Here is a 15,059-nt window from a genome sequence, read left to right as displayed (position 1 = left end):
CTATGAGTCTGAGTTGACTTGAGTGCACTTATAACAACCGGTGTTGTAGCGCTGAGGTTGAGACTCTGGCACAGGGTGCAGCAGTAGGCATTTTTTCCCCCAGAACAGTGTTTTCCAGGTCCTGCACCAGTCTCTCCCCTCCCAAGCTAATAGCACTGCATCTTCCTCAACTTTATTAAGAAGAATCACATTCTGTGCAGCCTATACCCATTGAAAGTGAACAGTTGAGTAGGTGTTTAGTCTATTTACAGACATTTCTTCACTCCAAAAAGAAACCTTGTACACATTACCAGTCACTCTCTATTTCCTTCCCCCCCCAGCCCTACACAGCCACGCATATTTTTTACCTCTGGATTTACCTATTCTGGGCATTTAATATATGGAATCTTATAAATAAGTATTTGTCCTTTTGTGTCTGGATTCTTTCAGCATGTTTTTAAGGTTGTGACTTTGTTACATTCCCTCAGTGTGCCAGTTTATGGCTGAACAGTAGTACTCCATTGTGTGTATCTACCACATTGTCTTTAGTCCATCATTCACTGATGGGATTTGGGATGTTTCCTGTTTTGAATAATGGCTGCTGTGAAACTTTGTTTACAAGTTTCTGTGCAAGCATACTTTCAGCTTCCTTGGATATATACCTAGGAGTGGAATTGCTAAGTCATATGGAAATTCTACAGTTAACCTTTGAGGTTCCACAAAACTGATTTCCACAGCAGCTGTACCATTTTATATTCCCACCTAAAGTGTAAGAAGGAGGAGGAACTATTTTAAATCTCATTTTACAGGTGAAGAAACTGGGGGCCTCAGAGTAGGCTTGAGTCACTTGCTGGAGTTCCCAAGCTGACAAGTAGCTGAGCAGATTGGACCCAAGGTCCGTCTGGCTCCAGACCCTCTGCTGCCTACTCCCCATTGCACTACCTGTGGGCTCTCCCTCCCTGACAGGATAGCTACACTGGGCATTGTGGGTCCAGACTCGTGGGTCCTGACTGTTTGGCCTACTGTATGAAGCATGCCTGGCCATTCAGGGCCTCACCTCCCCCTGTGCTAGATGGAGGATCCTCATGCCTTCCTTTCTGCCTCTTACAGATTAACCAGAATGTGGAGATTCAGCGAGGCCGCCTGCGGGATGACATCAAGGAATACAAGTTCCGGGAGGCCCGCCTGCTGCAGGATTACTCGGAGCTAGAGGAGGAGAACATCTCTCTGCAGAAGCAAGTGTCTGTGCTCAGGCAGAACCAGGCAAGTCTGGGGCTTCGGGAGTGAGGAATGCACAGGGGAGCTCACCCCTCACCTCCTCCTGCCTTCCTGTGTGGGGAGATGCATTCCCTTGTCTCACCTCACAGACTGGTCAGGTTGGCAGACTGGATTCCAGGTCCCCTGAGGGGCAAGACCTTTGGCAGTTATGTTGCTGACCTTCGACCATCCTGGGGCCGTGGTCCCAGCAAACCATAAGAGATTATGCTAACACCCCAGAAACTAGACCTCCAGGCTCTGCCCTCAATGCCTTTTTGACCTTTTTGGGATCACTTCATCCCTGCTGTGAAGCAGGAACCTTTGAACTGCTCTGTGGCTCCTCTAGGCACAGGAGTCCTGGACCACCCCACCCTCTCTGTTCTCTTTCTCTTCTCTGAGCCTAGCGTAGCCTGCATGCTCAGAGAAGTTAGTGGAGGAGCTGAGTGGACCTTGAGGAGCAAGGGGAGGCGGGGAGGCTCTTATCTGCTTCTTGCTGTGGAGGCTCTTGCTAGCCCAATCTCGGGGACCTGTCAGAGAAGACGGGGTCATCTCTGACTATGACCTGGGGTCTGGTTTGTCCTATTTACTTGTTAGTGCCTGCCATGGCAATCCCATGCACAGTAAGGGCACAGTCTTGCCTAGTCCTGTACCATCCCCGTGATTGGTTGTGCATTAGACTGTTGTCATTTGTACGGTTTTCTAAAATAGATCACCAAGCCTTTCTTCTCGTCTGGCGCCTTTTCATCCGCCTGATATTTGCAGAGATCGACCCAGTGCTACTTTTTGTTGGCTTGTTTCCTAACTTTCTGTGTGTATTTCTTTATTTCTTGTATCATTATCCACAAACCCTGATACACTCCCCAGCCAAATCAAGCATCAGTCTGTTGCCTTGTCGCTTTCCTGTCCACCTGGGAATGTGATGTCATATAAATACAATTTTAGATGCTGCTGTTGCCCGTTTACTATTAGTAACTCTGGGGTCTGGCTGTTGTGTATCTTGGTTGAGAGTAGAGAGGCAAGTGGCTTCTATTGCTCCCTGGTCACTCTGATTGCCTTTCTGGATCTCAGTGCCTTCCCACTTAAATATAGTTAGAATGGTTATAGTGAGCACATAAGAATGAATTTTAAACTATTTAAGGAGTTTAATGTTAAACAGGAGCCCTGGTTGGCGCCATGGGTATATGAGCCGACTGCAAAGTAATTTGAACTGAAAGGTCGGTGGTTCAAGCTCACCAGCTGCTCTTCGGAAACCCTATGGTCACTATGGGTCAGAACCAACTCAATGGCACTTAACAATATTAAATAATTTAATATTCTTTAAAGGAATTCTGGATTATTGATATTTCTAAATTAAATTGATATCATTTTAAAGCATAGCCACATGTCATTTGTCCTCAGGCCCCTCCGTTGCCTGGATCTGGGCCAGGTGTCTGGCATATTCATGTTGCTCACACCTCACAGATGCTTTCCCCCTTCCCTCCCCTCGGCAACCCTTGAGGCAGACCCCTCCCATGCCCTTCCTACAATGATGAAGGTGACGCCTATGGGTGGGCCCTTACCCTTAGAGCTGCAGCCCCACCCCACAACCAGCAGGGCTGGGTTTTGCTGCCCAGCAGTGGAAGTGAACACTTTGAAATGTTTTGCTAATTTATTAGTCATAAAATGGTTAGCTGACTTGTGAGTTCTTTGAATTCCCTTTCTCAGGTGGAATTTGAGGGCCTTAAGCACGAGATTAAGCGGCTGGAGGAAGAGACTGAATATCTAAATAGCCAACTGGAGGATGCCATCCGGCTCAAGGAGATCTCAGAGCGGCAGCTGGAGGAGGCTCTGGAGACACTGAAGACGGAACGGGAGCAGAAGAACAGCCTGCGCAAGGAGCTGTCACACTACATGAGCATCAATGACTCCCTCTACACCAGCCACCTGCATGTCTCCTTGGATGGCCTCAAGTTCAGCGATGATGCCACTGCTGCCACCACAGAACCTAACAACGACACCGAGGCCCTGGTCAATGGCCTGGAGCATGGCTTGGCCAAGCTGCCACTCGACAACAAGACCTCCACACCCAGGAAAGATGGGCTCCTACCACCCTCACCCAGTCTGGTCTCTGACCTCCTCAGTGAGCTCAACATCTCTGAGATCCAAAAGCTGAAGCAGCAGCTGATGCAGGTAAAGTTTGGCCATGCTGGGGCTGACCATGTTGGTAGCCTTGTCAGAGTCCTGGAACTTGGAAGGTTCTGGTTCAGTTTCCCCACCTCTAGCTCTGTCCCATGTCTGCACTTTCCTGAATTATCTTCTTCCTATATTCATTTTAAATTCTGCATTGTTACCCTAAATTCAGCACCTCATGTTACAGACAGAAGCTCCCCAGAGAAGTGTGGTTCTGATGACTGGATTGAGGTTTTCTCTTGTACAACTGTAAAAAATGTGTCACCAACCATCCCTCCACTAGTACCCTCTACTCAGCTGGGTTCAGTATTTCATTGCAATGGACACACAGAAGTCAGACACCTTACTAAGTTATAGGGTTTGTTATTAAGAAAGTTAACAGGTTCTAATTCAGGTTTAGAAATATTCAGGACACGGTTCTCTATAATCAGGACAGCCTCCCCTCAGCTGTGCTCATAGACAGGCTTCTCTAGGCCCAGACTCTTAGGGCTGCTGATAATTGCTCACAGAGCACACCACTCCTCTATAAGCCTGAAGGCTCTCAGCTGTAGCATCTTGAGTCAGTGAACCTGACTCCCTCAATGAAGTGCCTGGAGGCACCCAACTCTGCAAGCAAGCCACCTGCCCAGAGTCAGTCAACTTTATTTGCTCCAGTGTCTGGGAGGCCACCACTCTATCTCGTGCTCTGGTTCTTGGTTCTGCTGCTGATACTATGACAATTCCAGTGTCACAGCTTTCTGTCTCTGGATTGAGACCGTTCAGTGCACTGGAATCTCATTGGTTGTAATGAGTTCCCCTTTCTGCTTCTGAGATGGCTGATTTTATACCTAGCCAGATGGCAAAACTGACCAATCACAATTAGTCTGTTAACAGTCACTCCCAGGTGAAACATATCGTCCTCCACCTTTTGTTACCCAGACCCTACAGGAAAAAGTCATTTGGTGGGTGTTACAAAGAGTATGGCTAGAAGAGACATATTAAATAGTTCACTACACCAGACTCCACATGGATTTAAAACATTGACAATACCACTTGCTGATGGTGAGGATGGAGACTCTCAGGCAGTGCCAGTGTAGCTTCTCTGGGAAAGGGCTGGGTAGTAGCCAGTAAGCTGAACCCGTGCCTACCTTACAGCCCAGCAACTCCATTCCTAAGGACGCAGCCAAAAGCAATGGGCTCTTCTGCTCTGAGATCCCCACCCCTGCTTCTGAGGTGGCTCATTTTATACCCACACAAGAGTTCCAAGCTTCTACAATCAAATTAGCCCTGTTAACAATCATTCACAACTAAATCATATCATCCGCTCAATATCCTATCTCGTTGTCTCTTACTCAGATCCACCAGGGTAAAAACATTGTTTAGTGGAAGTTACGAAGACTATGACTAGAAAAAACATTAAATAATTCAGTGTCCCACAACTGCCATGATGCCCATATTATTAAGGGTTATGTTTGGACTGTGCTTAGATGAAACCTCTGCAGGTCCTGAGGGGACAGGCAGAGGCAGGACTCTCCAGCCTTGTTAATCACAGAGACACTTTTGAAATGCTAGAAACCTAGTCCTGTGTGTACTTTACAGATAGAGGCCAATGGGGCTGGCACATGTGAGATCTTCATGAATTGTCTCCAGGAAGATGGGCCTTTAATGTTGAATCCACAAATGTCTATCACATGTCCTCAGGGAACCAGGGATAAGATAGATGGGCAGTCCCTGGGCTCAGGGAACTAAATGTTAGGCAGTAGACTCTACTCCCCACCCGTTAGGCTTAGGACGTGGCCTTCGGAGCTCAGCATCCCAGGATTCTGGAGCACAGACTGGTAGTGGGCAGTGGCACAGGGACACCTGGGTCTCTCAGTGTGGTTCTGACGTCACATTAGCTTTGAAGAGCTGCATGGCTGGGCTCTGAATCCCACCACCTTCTGCCCACATAACTTTGGGCAAGTCATCTAGCATCTCAGCCTCAGTTACCTCAAATGCAAAGTGGGGTTGGGGACAGAACTTCCTTCCTGGATGGTTTTGTGGGTTGGTGCTGGTATAAGACGATTCTGAGAGTCCACACGAGTTACTCTATCAACATCTCGTTTCCCTGGCAGCCGATGGAGGCCTGGTTGGTTAAGGAACCTGTAAGGTCCATGGCTGATTGGTGGCATCAGATGAAATGGTCATCACTGGGCCAGCACAGGCCCTTTGCAAGCCACTGACTTCCCTGTGCTCATGCCTCTGCAGATGGAACGGGAGAAGGTGAGCATGCTGGCCACACTACAGGACACACAAAAGCAGCTGGAGCAGGCGCATGGGGCCCTGTCGGAGCAGCAGGAGAAGGTGAGCCGGCTCACAGAGAACCTGAGTGCTCTGCGGCGCCTACAGGCCAGCAAGGAAAGACAGACCGCCTTAGACAATGAAAAGGACCGGGACAGCCACGAAGATGGCGACTACTATGAGGTGGATATCAATGGGCCTGAGATCCTGGCCTGCAAGTACCATGTGGCCATGACTGAGGTGAGCGAGCTCCGGGAGCAGCTAAAGGTGCTACGTAGTGTGCACGAGGCTAGTGAGGCCCAGCACGCTGAGGAGAAGGGCCGTCATGAAGCCGAGGGCCAGGCACTCACGGAGAAGCTCACCCTGCTGGAGAAGACCAGCCGCCAAGACCGTGACCTACTGGCTCGGCTGGAGAAGGAACTCAAGAACGTGAGCGATGTGGCCGGTGAGACACAGGGCAGCCTGACCGTGGCCCAGGATGAGCTAGTGACCTTTAGCGAAGAACTGGCCAACCTCTACCACCACGTATGCATGTGCAACAATGAAACACCCAACCGTGTTATGCTGGACTACTACCGTGAAGGCCAGGGTGGGACTGTCCATGCCAACCCTGAGGGCTGTGGCCACCGCTCTCCTGTCCTCCTGCCGAAGGGACTGCTAGCCTCAGAACTTGGTAGAGCAGAGAGTGGGAGTGGGGAGAACAGCCCCTCACCCAGCTCCTCACTGCCTTCACCTCTAAGTGACCCACGCCGGGAGCCCATGAACATCTACAACTTGATCGCCATTATCCGTGACCAGATCAAGCACCTCCAGGCAGCCGTGGACCGCACCACTGAGTTGTCTCGCCAGCGCATCGCCTCACAGGAGTTGGGCCCTGCTGTGGACAAGGACAAGGAGGCACTGATGGAGGAGATCCTGAAGCTCAAGTCGCTGCTCAGCACCAAGCGTGAACAGATCACCACACTTCGGACAGTGCTCAAGGCCAATAAGCAGGTGAGTCAGTGGGGCTGGGACCTGGAGGGATGGTGCATGGGGGCAGTCTGGGAGATGGCCTGAGGGTGGGCTGGATGCAGAAGGGTGGGGGTTAGGAGCATCCAGGGAGACTGAGGATGGGGGAGGAGTAGGACAGGGTCTATCTTCAGAGCTCTAAGCCCAGGGCTCTGTGAGGCTTCCAGGAATTTGGCGCCAATCTCAAAGGACCTTGCCTGGACCCCTAAGAGGAGGTTAGCCTGAGAGGGATTTCTCCATCTCCATCCTCCCTGACCTGCTCTGCGTGGTCGAGTCTCCCTGAAACTAAAGTGTGTGCTCTCCCATCCAGGAGTCCTGATCTGTGGGAGCCCACAACCCCCAGGAGGTACTCAGGACCTCCAGCCAGGATGGGAGTGGGTCTTCCACCTAAGCAGAACAGCACTCTTTGTGGTTGTCCTGTACTGGCACCTGTAGAACCTATGTCTACTGCTCTGTCTTAATGATGTGGGGAGAGTATTGTCGAATGTTGTGAAGGGTTGCAGGAACAAACTACATTGTGACCAAGGGTCTGGGCAGGAAGCTGTGCTGGAGAAGGATGTTGCATTCACATTCACATAGGTCCCACCACACATGTTCAGACCCATGCTGACCCTGAGGAGTGACTCCCAGCAGTTGTGTGGTGGGCGGGGCCTGGCATGGCTTCTCAGTGTGCCCACCTGCCATCTTTGTCCTTGCAGACAGCCGAGGTGGCCCTGGCCAACCTGAAGAGTAAGTATGAGAACGAGAAGGCAATGGTGACTGAGACCATGATGAAGCTGCGGAACGAGCTCAAGGCACTCAAAGAGGACGCCGCTACCTTCTCCTCACTGCGTGCCATGTTTGCCACCAGGTGAGCTTGTACCCAGCCATACTGGGTGGTCAGGACCTAGTGGAGCAGCTGCTGGCTGCATCCTGCGTGCCCACTGCTGCTCACTTCTCTGTGAGGGGTAACAAGGAGGGAGCAACTCTCTGCACTGTTGCTTGTGATTTCAATCAGCATCTCCATCCCTGATGGAAAAGACCTTCTCCACCATAGGAGTGCTTAGTAATGGGGCCCAGAATGGGCAGTAAGCAGGCACACGACCCATGACTGACTGGGTGGGAGTCCTCCCACATGCTAGGTAGGGAGCTTAGTGATGAGGTCCACGATGGGCTATGAGAAGGCTCCTCCAGTGTAGATGGATGGAGACTGTAGGCCTGCCCACAGTCTGACCCCTCCTTAGGGAAGGCTAGACCAGAAACCTGATACACAGACTAGATTCCCAGGTGTTGGAGGCTGCTTTTGGGGTGCCTCCTGGGGAGGATCCTAATTCAGGGTGGCACAGTGGGCTAAGCACTGGATTAATGCATGGACTGCAAGGTCAATTTGAACCATAGGGTTGGTGCTTCAAACTCACCAGACACTCCTCAGAAACCCATTAAAGGGTCATTATGTGTTGGAACCGACTCAGCGGCACACAATAACAAATAACTGCAAGTCAGGCTGCTAACCTCAAGGTCAGCAGTTCAAAACTATCAGCTGTTCCTTGGGAGAAAGAAGAGGTTTTCTGCTCCTGTAAAGATTTAAAGCCTCACAAACCCTGTGCTGGGTCACTATAAATTGGAACCGACTCCACGGCACATAACCACCACCACCATGAGTTGGAACCGACTCAATGCCACTTAACAGCAGCAACAAATAGATGTTACAAGGTCAGTTGTTCAAACTTACCAGCTAACTCCATGGAAGAAAGATGAGATTGTCTGCTAGGAGCAATTCTGCTGTGCCTTAAACAAATTTGCTGTAAGTCTGAATGGAGTCTTTGGCAGTGATTTGCTTTTTTTTTTTTTCTGTGGAATCTTTCTCCATTTCACCTTCTCAAGAGTGATGGCACCCTCTGCTGGTCAGTAGCGAGCAGCCCTTGCATTGTGGTTCAGGACAGCTCTAGATGATTTCTTCTTGCACATGAGAAAATGAAGCCCTGAGGTTAGACAAGATTTGTGCCCAGGCTCACGCCTTTCTTCCTCTCAGAGTCAGGGCTGGGCATTCCTGTTTGTCAGTGTCCTGCTGCAGAGGGTCCTACACCTGGCATGTGGGAGGGAAGGCTTAGCCACAGGCACACCTAACCCCAATAACACACAAAACCAACCAGCCTTTTGGGTCTGCATTATCTGGGCTGATAATGCTATGTAGTCAGCAATCTCTGACCAGCTATGTAGTCAGGAGACTAGGTGCAAAGCTGTGGTGGGAGAGGCTTATCGATGAGATCCAAGGTGGGCTGTGAGCAGCACTTCTCATACATACACTGTAGGACTGGTGGGTGGAGGACTGGGCCTGCCCAATCAGACTCACAAAGCCTTGCCTGAAAGAAATGAGACCATTATCCTCCCCCATCCCTCACCGCAGCTCCCAGCCTCCCACATGGGAAATGACTTTGTTGCTGCTGCTTTTCCTGTGTGACTTAGGCAGGCCCACCTCACTGCCACTGCCCCCTGGGTTTTTCCCCACCCACCTGGCCTTCTTCACACAATCTTGAATTGCTCTGCAGGTGTGACGAGTACATCACACAGCTGGATGAGATGCAGCGGCAGCTGGCAGCTGCTGAGGATGAGAAGAAGACACTCAACTCGTTGCTGCGTATGGCCATCCAGCAGAAGCTGGCTCTGACCCAGCGGCTGGAGCTCCTCGAGCTAGATCACGAGCAGGCCCGGCGAGGTCGCACCAAGGCTGCCCCCAAGGCCAAGCCCAGCACCCCGAGTGTAAGTCACACGTGTGCCTGCGCCAATGACAGGGCAGAGTGTTCTGGGCTCTCCACTCAGGTGTTCTGCAGCGAAAAGTATAACATTTACTGTGACTAAGGGCTGCGGGTACTGCACGCTGCAGCTAACACTCTCCACACTGCTTCATCCCCACTAACTCACTCCTGGGAATGTCTGACCACATCTACGTGGGTGCAGCACACTGGCCTACTGGATTCTTGGGCCTGTTCTGTGTCTGTTCTGGGTCATCTCATCACTTGCAGGATACTCCTCCCCTCATTAGCAGCTGCCCTTTTTGGTAGGAGGGAGCAGAGCTGCGTAAAACAGACACACAGAAGGGGTTTCCTGGTGGTATGAGTGCCATGGAGAAAAACCTACTGCGAAGAAGTCCCGGTGTGGTCTCTTTGCTCATTGCTCAGCACCTGCAGCGTAGGAAACTCTCGTGCCCTGGCACACATGTGCCATGCATTTGTCCTGCTCCTCCGCTCCGGCTTCTACCCATCCACTTGGAGCAAGATGACTCTGCACATGACTCGGTTTATGGAACTGCTTTATAGTCTGCCACATCTACGGCATCTCCCATTCAGGACAGAACTGCAGAATGAAACCCTAAGCCCAAGGTCAGAGTTGCTCTGTGCTCCCTGCACCTCTCCAGCCCCAACATATGTGTGTCGTTTAGGAATGAATAGATTTGTCAGCCCAGGATACCTAACTTGGCCACTCGTGAGATCTGCCCTGTCTGGGCCTGCAAGCAGGTGGGAAGGTAGCCAACAGGGACCATAGTTCCAATGACAAAAGCTTTCCAAGTGCCTAGCCAGAGCCTTTGTATCCAGTGAGAAACCCTGTCCTTTTGTACAGCAGTGGTTTTTCCTGCTGTGCACCACACCCTCCCTTCCGGCCTACATCTAGGTAGGGCTGCAGTGCCTGTGCCCACACCACAGCCCCACTCTCAAGGCTTTGAATGGAATCAGGTCCAGGATGCATGGATGGGCATTTAGCTTCCTTTATTTAGTGCAATGCGGGGGGTGCATGACCATAAGACAAGAAGAATCTCCATGGGACCCTACAGCTCTTCCATTAGTTAAGCAGAGGCATTATCTGCACTAGATTGGTCATCCTGCGCTTACCTTCCTGGTGCAGAATTTCTCTCAATACTTCTCTTCCTGATCTCCCTGTGGGGTCCGCTGGATGAGAGGGTCCTCTTCTGTCAGAAGTCAGAGGGTGCCTCTCAGGAAGGAGACATCACATTACCCAATGCGAGACTACTACACCTTCTTCACTTTTTCTTGTGGTTTGTCTCGGTTACCACCACAAACTGCAGTTGCTGCAGACAGGTTGAACCTTGGGCTGGATCCACCACAGCCTGGAAGGGTGGAGGGGTGAGCCCCAATGTAGCCCTCAGTGCTGATGTGCCTGGCCTCACCATGGGCCTTGGAGGGCCTCTCTGGAAGAATGGCCATGGCATCCCGCTTTGGCGACCAGGACTCACTGGAGGGGGTGACTTTCTATCTCGGCCTTCCCTGCATGTGTCTCTGCATGCTCCTCTGCCCCCTGGGCTCTGTCCTCTGCTGCAGCAGCTTCTCTCAGTACTTGTAAGGTCTTCATGCGGCCCTCAGGCCAGTGTCACTGCAGGGCATGGCCACAGCTAACCGACAGCCACTAATTCTCCCCGCATGCTCACAGCACCACCAGGACTTCGAGATGTGGGATGAGCAGACGTGATGAATGACTGGGTTTCTAATGGCATCTTGTTTTCTCCCATTTCCAGCTGTAGAGTAGTCGCTGAGAGGACTCGGCTGCCTGGCCCTGTCGCCTTTCGGCTCCTTTCCTCCTCTCGTGGTTGCGGTTGGAAGAGTGCAGGCCGCCCACATGGAGGAAGGAAAGGCAACCTAAATCCCACTTAGAAATGTCTTTGGATATGCCACTGCATTTTTCTTTTAAAACAGCATTCCCCGTTTTGTAATGGGAAGAATGAGAGCTTTAATGTTGAAAATGCTGCAAGCTGCTGCTTGAAAGACCTTTTTATAAGTGCTGACGAGTCTGCTCCAAACTGGTCACCTGCTAGAGACACCATAAGGGACCCTTCTTGTTACAGACACCCCTTTTTTATCAGATAAACCTGTGCACTTTTGATACTTTGGTATTATACTTGCTTCCTCACTCCTCACGTAGAGATGGTTCTCAGATGCTGTGCTGTGTGCTCCTGATCATGTAGCTCTCTTAGCTCCCAACCTGTTGATGGACTGTCAGCAAGTTGCAAACCTGTGTACTCCCTTCAGTGTGTAGCTCTAGGTTGTTTAGGCGAGGGCTTGGACCCAGCAAGGAGTTCGGCTAATGGATCCACCCTGTGGGTCAGCAGCCTTTTAGATTATACAGCGTTATGAGTCATGTTTGAAATTATGGATTTTAAATGCCATGTTCATTAAGAAATCCAGGGTATTCAGATTCTGGGGTTTTTCATATTGTATTATTATTATTCTTAGGAATAGTTCAATGTAACAAGAAGAAAACTTGACCTTTGCTCTGGTTAAAACATTAATAGGCACTTGAAAAAAAACATAATAAATTATTGAATGAGAGTATTACTTGCAAATTCCAGAATTTTCTGGGTTTTAGGACATTGTGAGGCATGACTGATTAACAGGATTTTATACAACCGTACCAGTGAAATTCCAAATTGGAATTGTTTTGTTATTCTGGTTGTTGTGCCAAATTATGGTACACTTAGAAAATTCTACAGTCGATTTTTAGGGTGTTCTATTTAACACCTTTTTGTTAGTAATTATTGCCAGTAGTGCCTTCATCATTTAAGGGAGGTGTCCCAGAGTGATTTAGTCTCTAAAATGGACAGTGAGGAACTAGTTGGTAATTTTCTTGGCCAGTGTGAAGCAAGAAGTGTGAGCCAAGTGTGTGCTTTCACGTCTTTGCCTGGGCATCTCCGTCAAGAGAAAGAGAATAGCAATTGTACAAAATTCTGTTAGTCAGTGATTCTTTGCTCTGCAGATCCTTACAAATTCAGGGGCTTAGAAAACTGAAAGCAGATGCAAAACACTGAGTGTGCTTTGGGAACCAAATTTACTTTTCTGGAACAAACTAAGCAAGCTGTATTAACAACACGTTTTTGAAGAGCCAGGGATGTGTTAGGAGTACAAGTACTCTTTCTCTGCTTCGCACAGTGGTGGACAAGGGTTAACCTTACTTAGTATTCTTTGCAAATGTGAAAATGAGACATACCTTCTGTTGCTTAGTGTGACTAATCACTGTTAATTTCAGGAAACAGAAATCACTAATATGCCTTAGCAAGCTGGGTCAGCTGGTCTGCATCCCTGCTCTGCTTGCTGAGGTTCATGGGAATTATTAAATTGGTTCTTGTGGAGGAAGGAAAAAAGTAAAACTGCCCTTCTTCCTCCAAAAAGGGTGGGGTGGGGGATCATAAATTATAACTATATACGTGGCAAGAATTCTGTTTCCTGGAATAAGCATTTCTTATTCCTAGTTGTAGGGACTCCTGTTTTTACCTTCTGTTACAGTATTGATTTATAAGAAATGTTGTTACATTAGCGATCACGTCAGTTGTGTTGGGTATTTATTTGCAGTGCTGTCTTGAGTACTGTATCTCTCTCTGTGCATTAACCTTGTGTCAGAATGTTGGTCTTTATTTTAAGGTCATGTGCATGTTCTCCTGCCAAGAGACCTTTACACAGACCTAGGCAAACAAACAGAAAAACAAAAATAAACAGATGCCTTTAACTTCCGAGAAAACAAGGCAGAGCATAGAAAAGGAATAGAAAGGAAAAATTAATTAAGATTCTTGAGACACAAACCTAGGACTTGAATGTCTCCAAAACCAGTGTGCATAGGAATAGTGGGCCTGTGTAAAGAGTCAATTGGTAGGACCAATAAATAAAAAAGAATAATAAAAAGACAAAAGACATGTCGTGTTCTCTGTAGCTGCTCTGACACGCTGTTCTAGTTGACTGGGTCCAGCACATAACAGCAAAGAAAACTGAATACGAATGGGTTACATTGGTGGTGGGAGCTAGAGCAACCTGAGGTCCATCACTGGGGGTGTGGGGACAGGAGCCATGGGAGCGCTCCCAGGGTCCTCACATTGTCACCCCTGTAAGCCCACCCTGTCTCAGACTCTCACATTCCTGTCACCTCCCCCCAGGAACGCTATAGGCCCCCTTCCTCTTTAGTTGTCGTTGTTGCTGTATGCCATGGAGTCAGTTCTGACTCATAGTGACCCTGTACAGGGTATGCGAGGTTGTAAATCTTTACGAGAGCAAGAAGCCCCACTGAAGTACCTGAATCTTGCTCAACTGACAACATAAAAAATGGGTGAAATGTAAACTTTACAGAGAACTATTAAATGAAAAACAACTCATCAAGAAAATTAGTTCTCAGGCTTCCAGTTTGCCAGGGCGGCCAGGCAGTGCGGGTGAGTGGGGGCTCCGGGATCGGGGGGGGGGACAACTCACGAGTTAAACCTCACAGGTAGGAATTCACAGTCTCACAGCCTGCATGAATCTTAGTGCGCCAGAGCCTTAGACCCGCTTCTTTGAGAAATCACTGTGCAAGGAATTACAGGCTTCTTAAAATTGCGACACTGCAGCCCCAGCTCCTTTGGGCTTGAGGGGATGGGGCGGGAACCAGCTCGTGCGGAGCCTCCAGTGGCTGGGAGACTCAAACAGGGAGAGCCACTGGTGACACCTACCCCAAGGTGGGATTTCTGAGCATACAGTGGACAGAGGGAAGTTAGTTTAGGAGGGGAAAAGGAAAAACAAAAAAAACCTGCAGAAAAAGAGAAGCGGGGACTGTCTGACGTCATCAGGCACGGACTGTGCCTGCCTGAGCCACTTCTGCCCTGCCCAGTTGACCTGTGTGTTCCCAGGGCCTGCCGGGCGCGCGTGCGCACACAGGCAAACAGCTCCCCTCCTGCCCGAGCCGCGTACCGCAGGCCTGCCAGACGCGTGAAAGCGAGCGACCGGCCTCCCGCTGAACCGAGCAGCGTCCCTCAGCCCTGCCGGGCGTGCACTGGCAAACAGCTCACCTCACGCTCAACTGAACCGCGGAGCGCGGGGGCAGGCAGCCCACCTCCTACCGCGAGCACCAACTGAGGAACCGCATTTGGGTCTCCCCTTTATTTTTATTATTATTTTTTATCTTAGAAGGTTCAGCAGGAGCCCCGACGTGGCCCTGAGGGCTGGGGTGCCACTACAAGGTCACCTGAATTACAGGGTCAGGGGTCCACGCCCACCAACCGCTCCTCAGAAACCCTATAGAAGAGCATTAGGGGAGGGACGTCCAGCGCTTCCCTGACCCAGCAACACAGGCTAGCCCACTGCCTAACCTCCAAGGATCAAGCCCTGCCAGCAAGGCACAAGCCGGCACAAGCCAGCACAAGAGGAGACGCCTTGAGGTGATTTTTACCAACAGCAACAAGGCAATCCTGCTGTGCCCCGGCAGATTAAGGGACTAGACTGCAGAACCTTTTGAACTGCAAGGTCGGAAGTTCGGGCCCACCAGCTGCTCCTTAGAAACCCTATAAAAGATACATGGTTTTGCTTTCTTCTCTTTCTTTCTTTTTGCTCTGCGGGTTAAGGGACCAGACTGCAGAGCGCTTTGAACTGCAAGGTCGGTAGACC

The 15,059-nt window shown here is 49.9% G+C and overlaps 1 protein-coding gene across 1 annotated transcript in view; it reads left to right on the top strand.

Moving 5' to 3' along the window:
• Positions 1–9,510, top strand: part of BICD2 (bicaudal D homolog 2 (Drosophila)) — a 77,703-nt gene extending 68,193 nt beyond the window's left edge. Inside the window, exons 3-7 of the mRNA XM_006876772.1 lie at positions 1,090–1,242; positions 2,941–3,405; positions 5,632–6,657; positions 7,371–7,522; positions 9,201–9,510. Coding sequence (XP_006876834.1) covers positions 1,090–1,242; positions 2,941–3,405; positions 5,632–6,657; positions 7,371–7,522; positions 9,201–9,510 — 2,106 coding nt within the window. The remainder of the gene's footprint in view (positions 1–1,089; positions 1,243–2,940; positions 3,406–5,631; positions 6,658–7,370; positions 7,523–9,200) is intronic.
• Positions 9,511–15,059: the final 5,549 nt, after the last annotated feature.

Source organism: Chrysochloris asiatica, unplaced genomic scaffold (genome assembly GCF_000296735.1).
Source record: "Chrysochloris asiatica unplaced genomic scaffold, ChrAsi1.0 scaffold00412, whole genome shotgun sequence".
NCBI classification, from domain to species: Eukaryota; Metazoa; Chordata; class Mammalia; order Afrosoricida; family Chrysochloridae; genus Chrysochloris; species Chrysochloris asiatica.
This window is presented reverse-complemented; position numbering and strand designations above follow the sequence as displayed.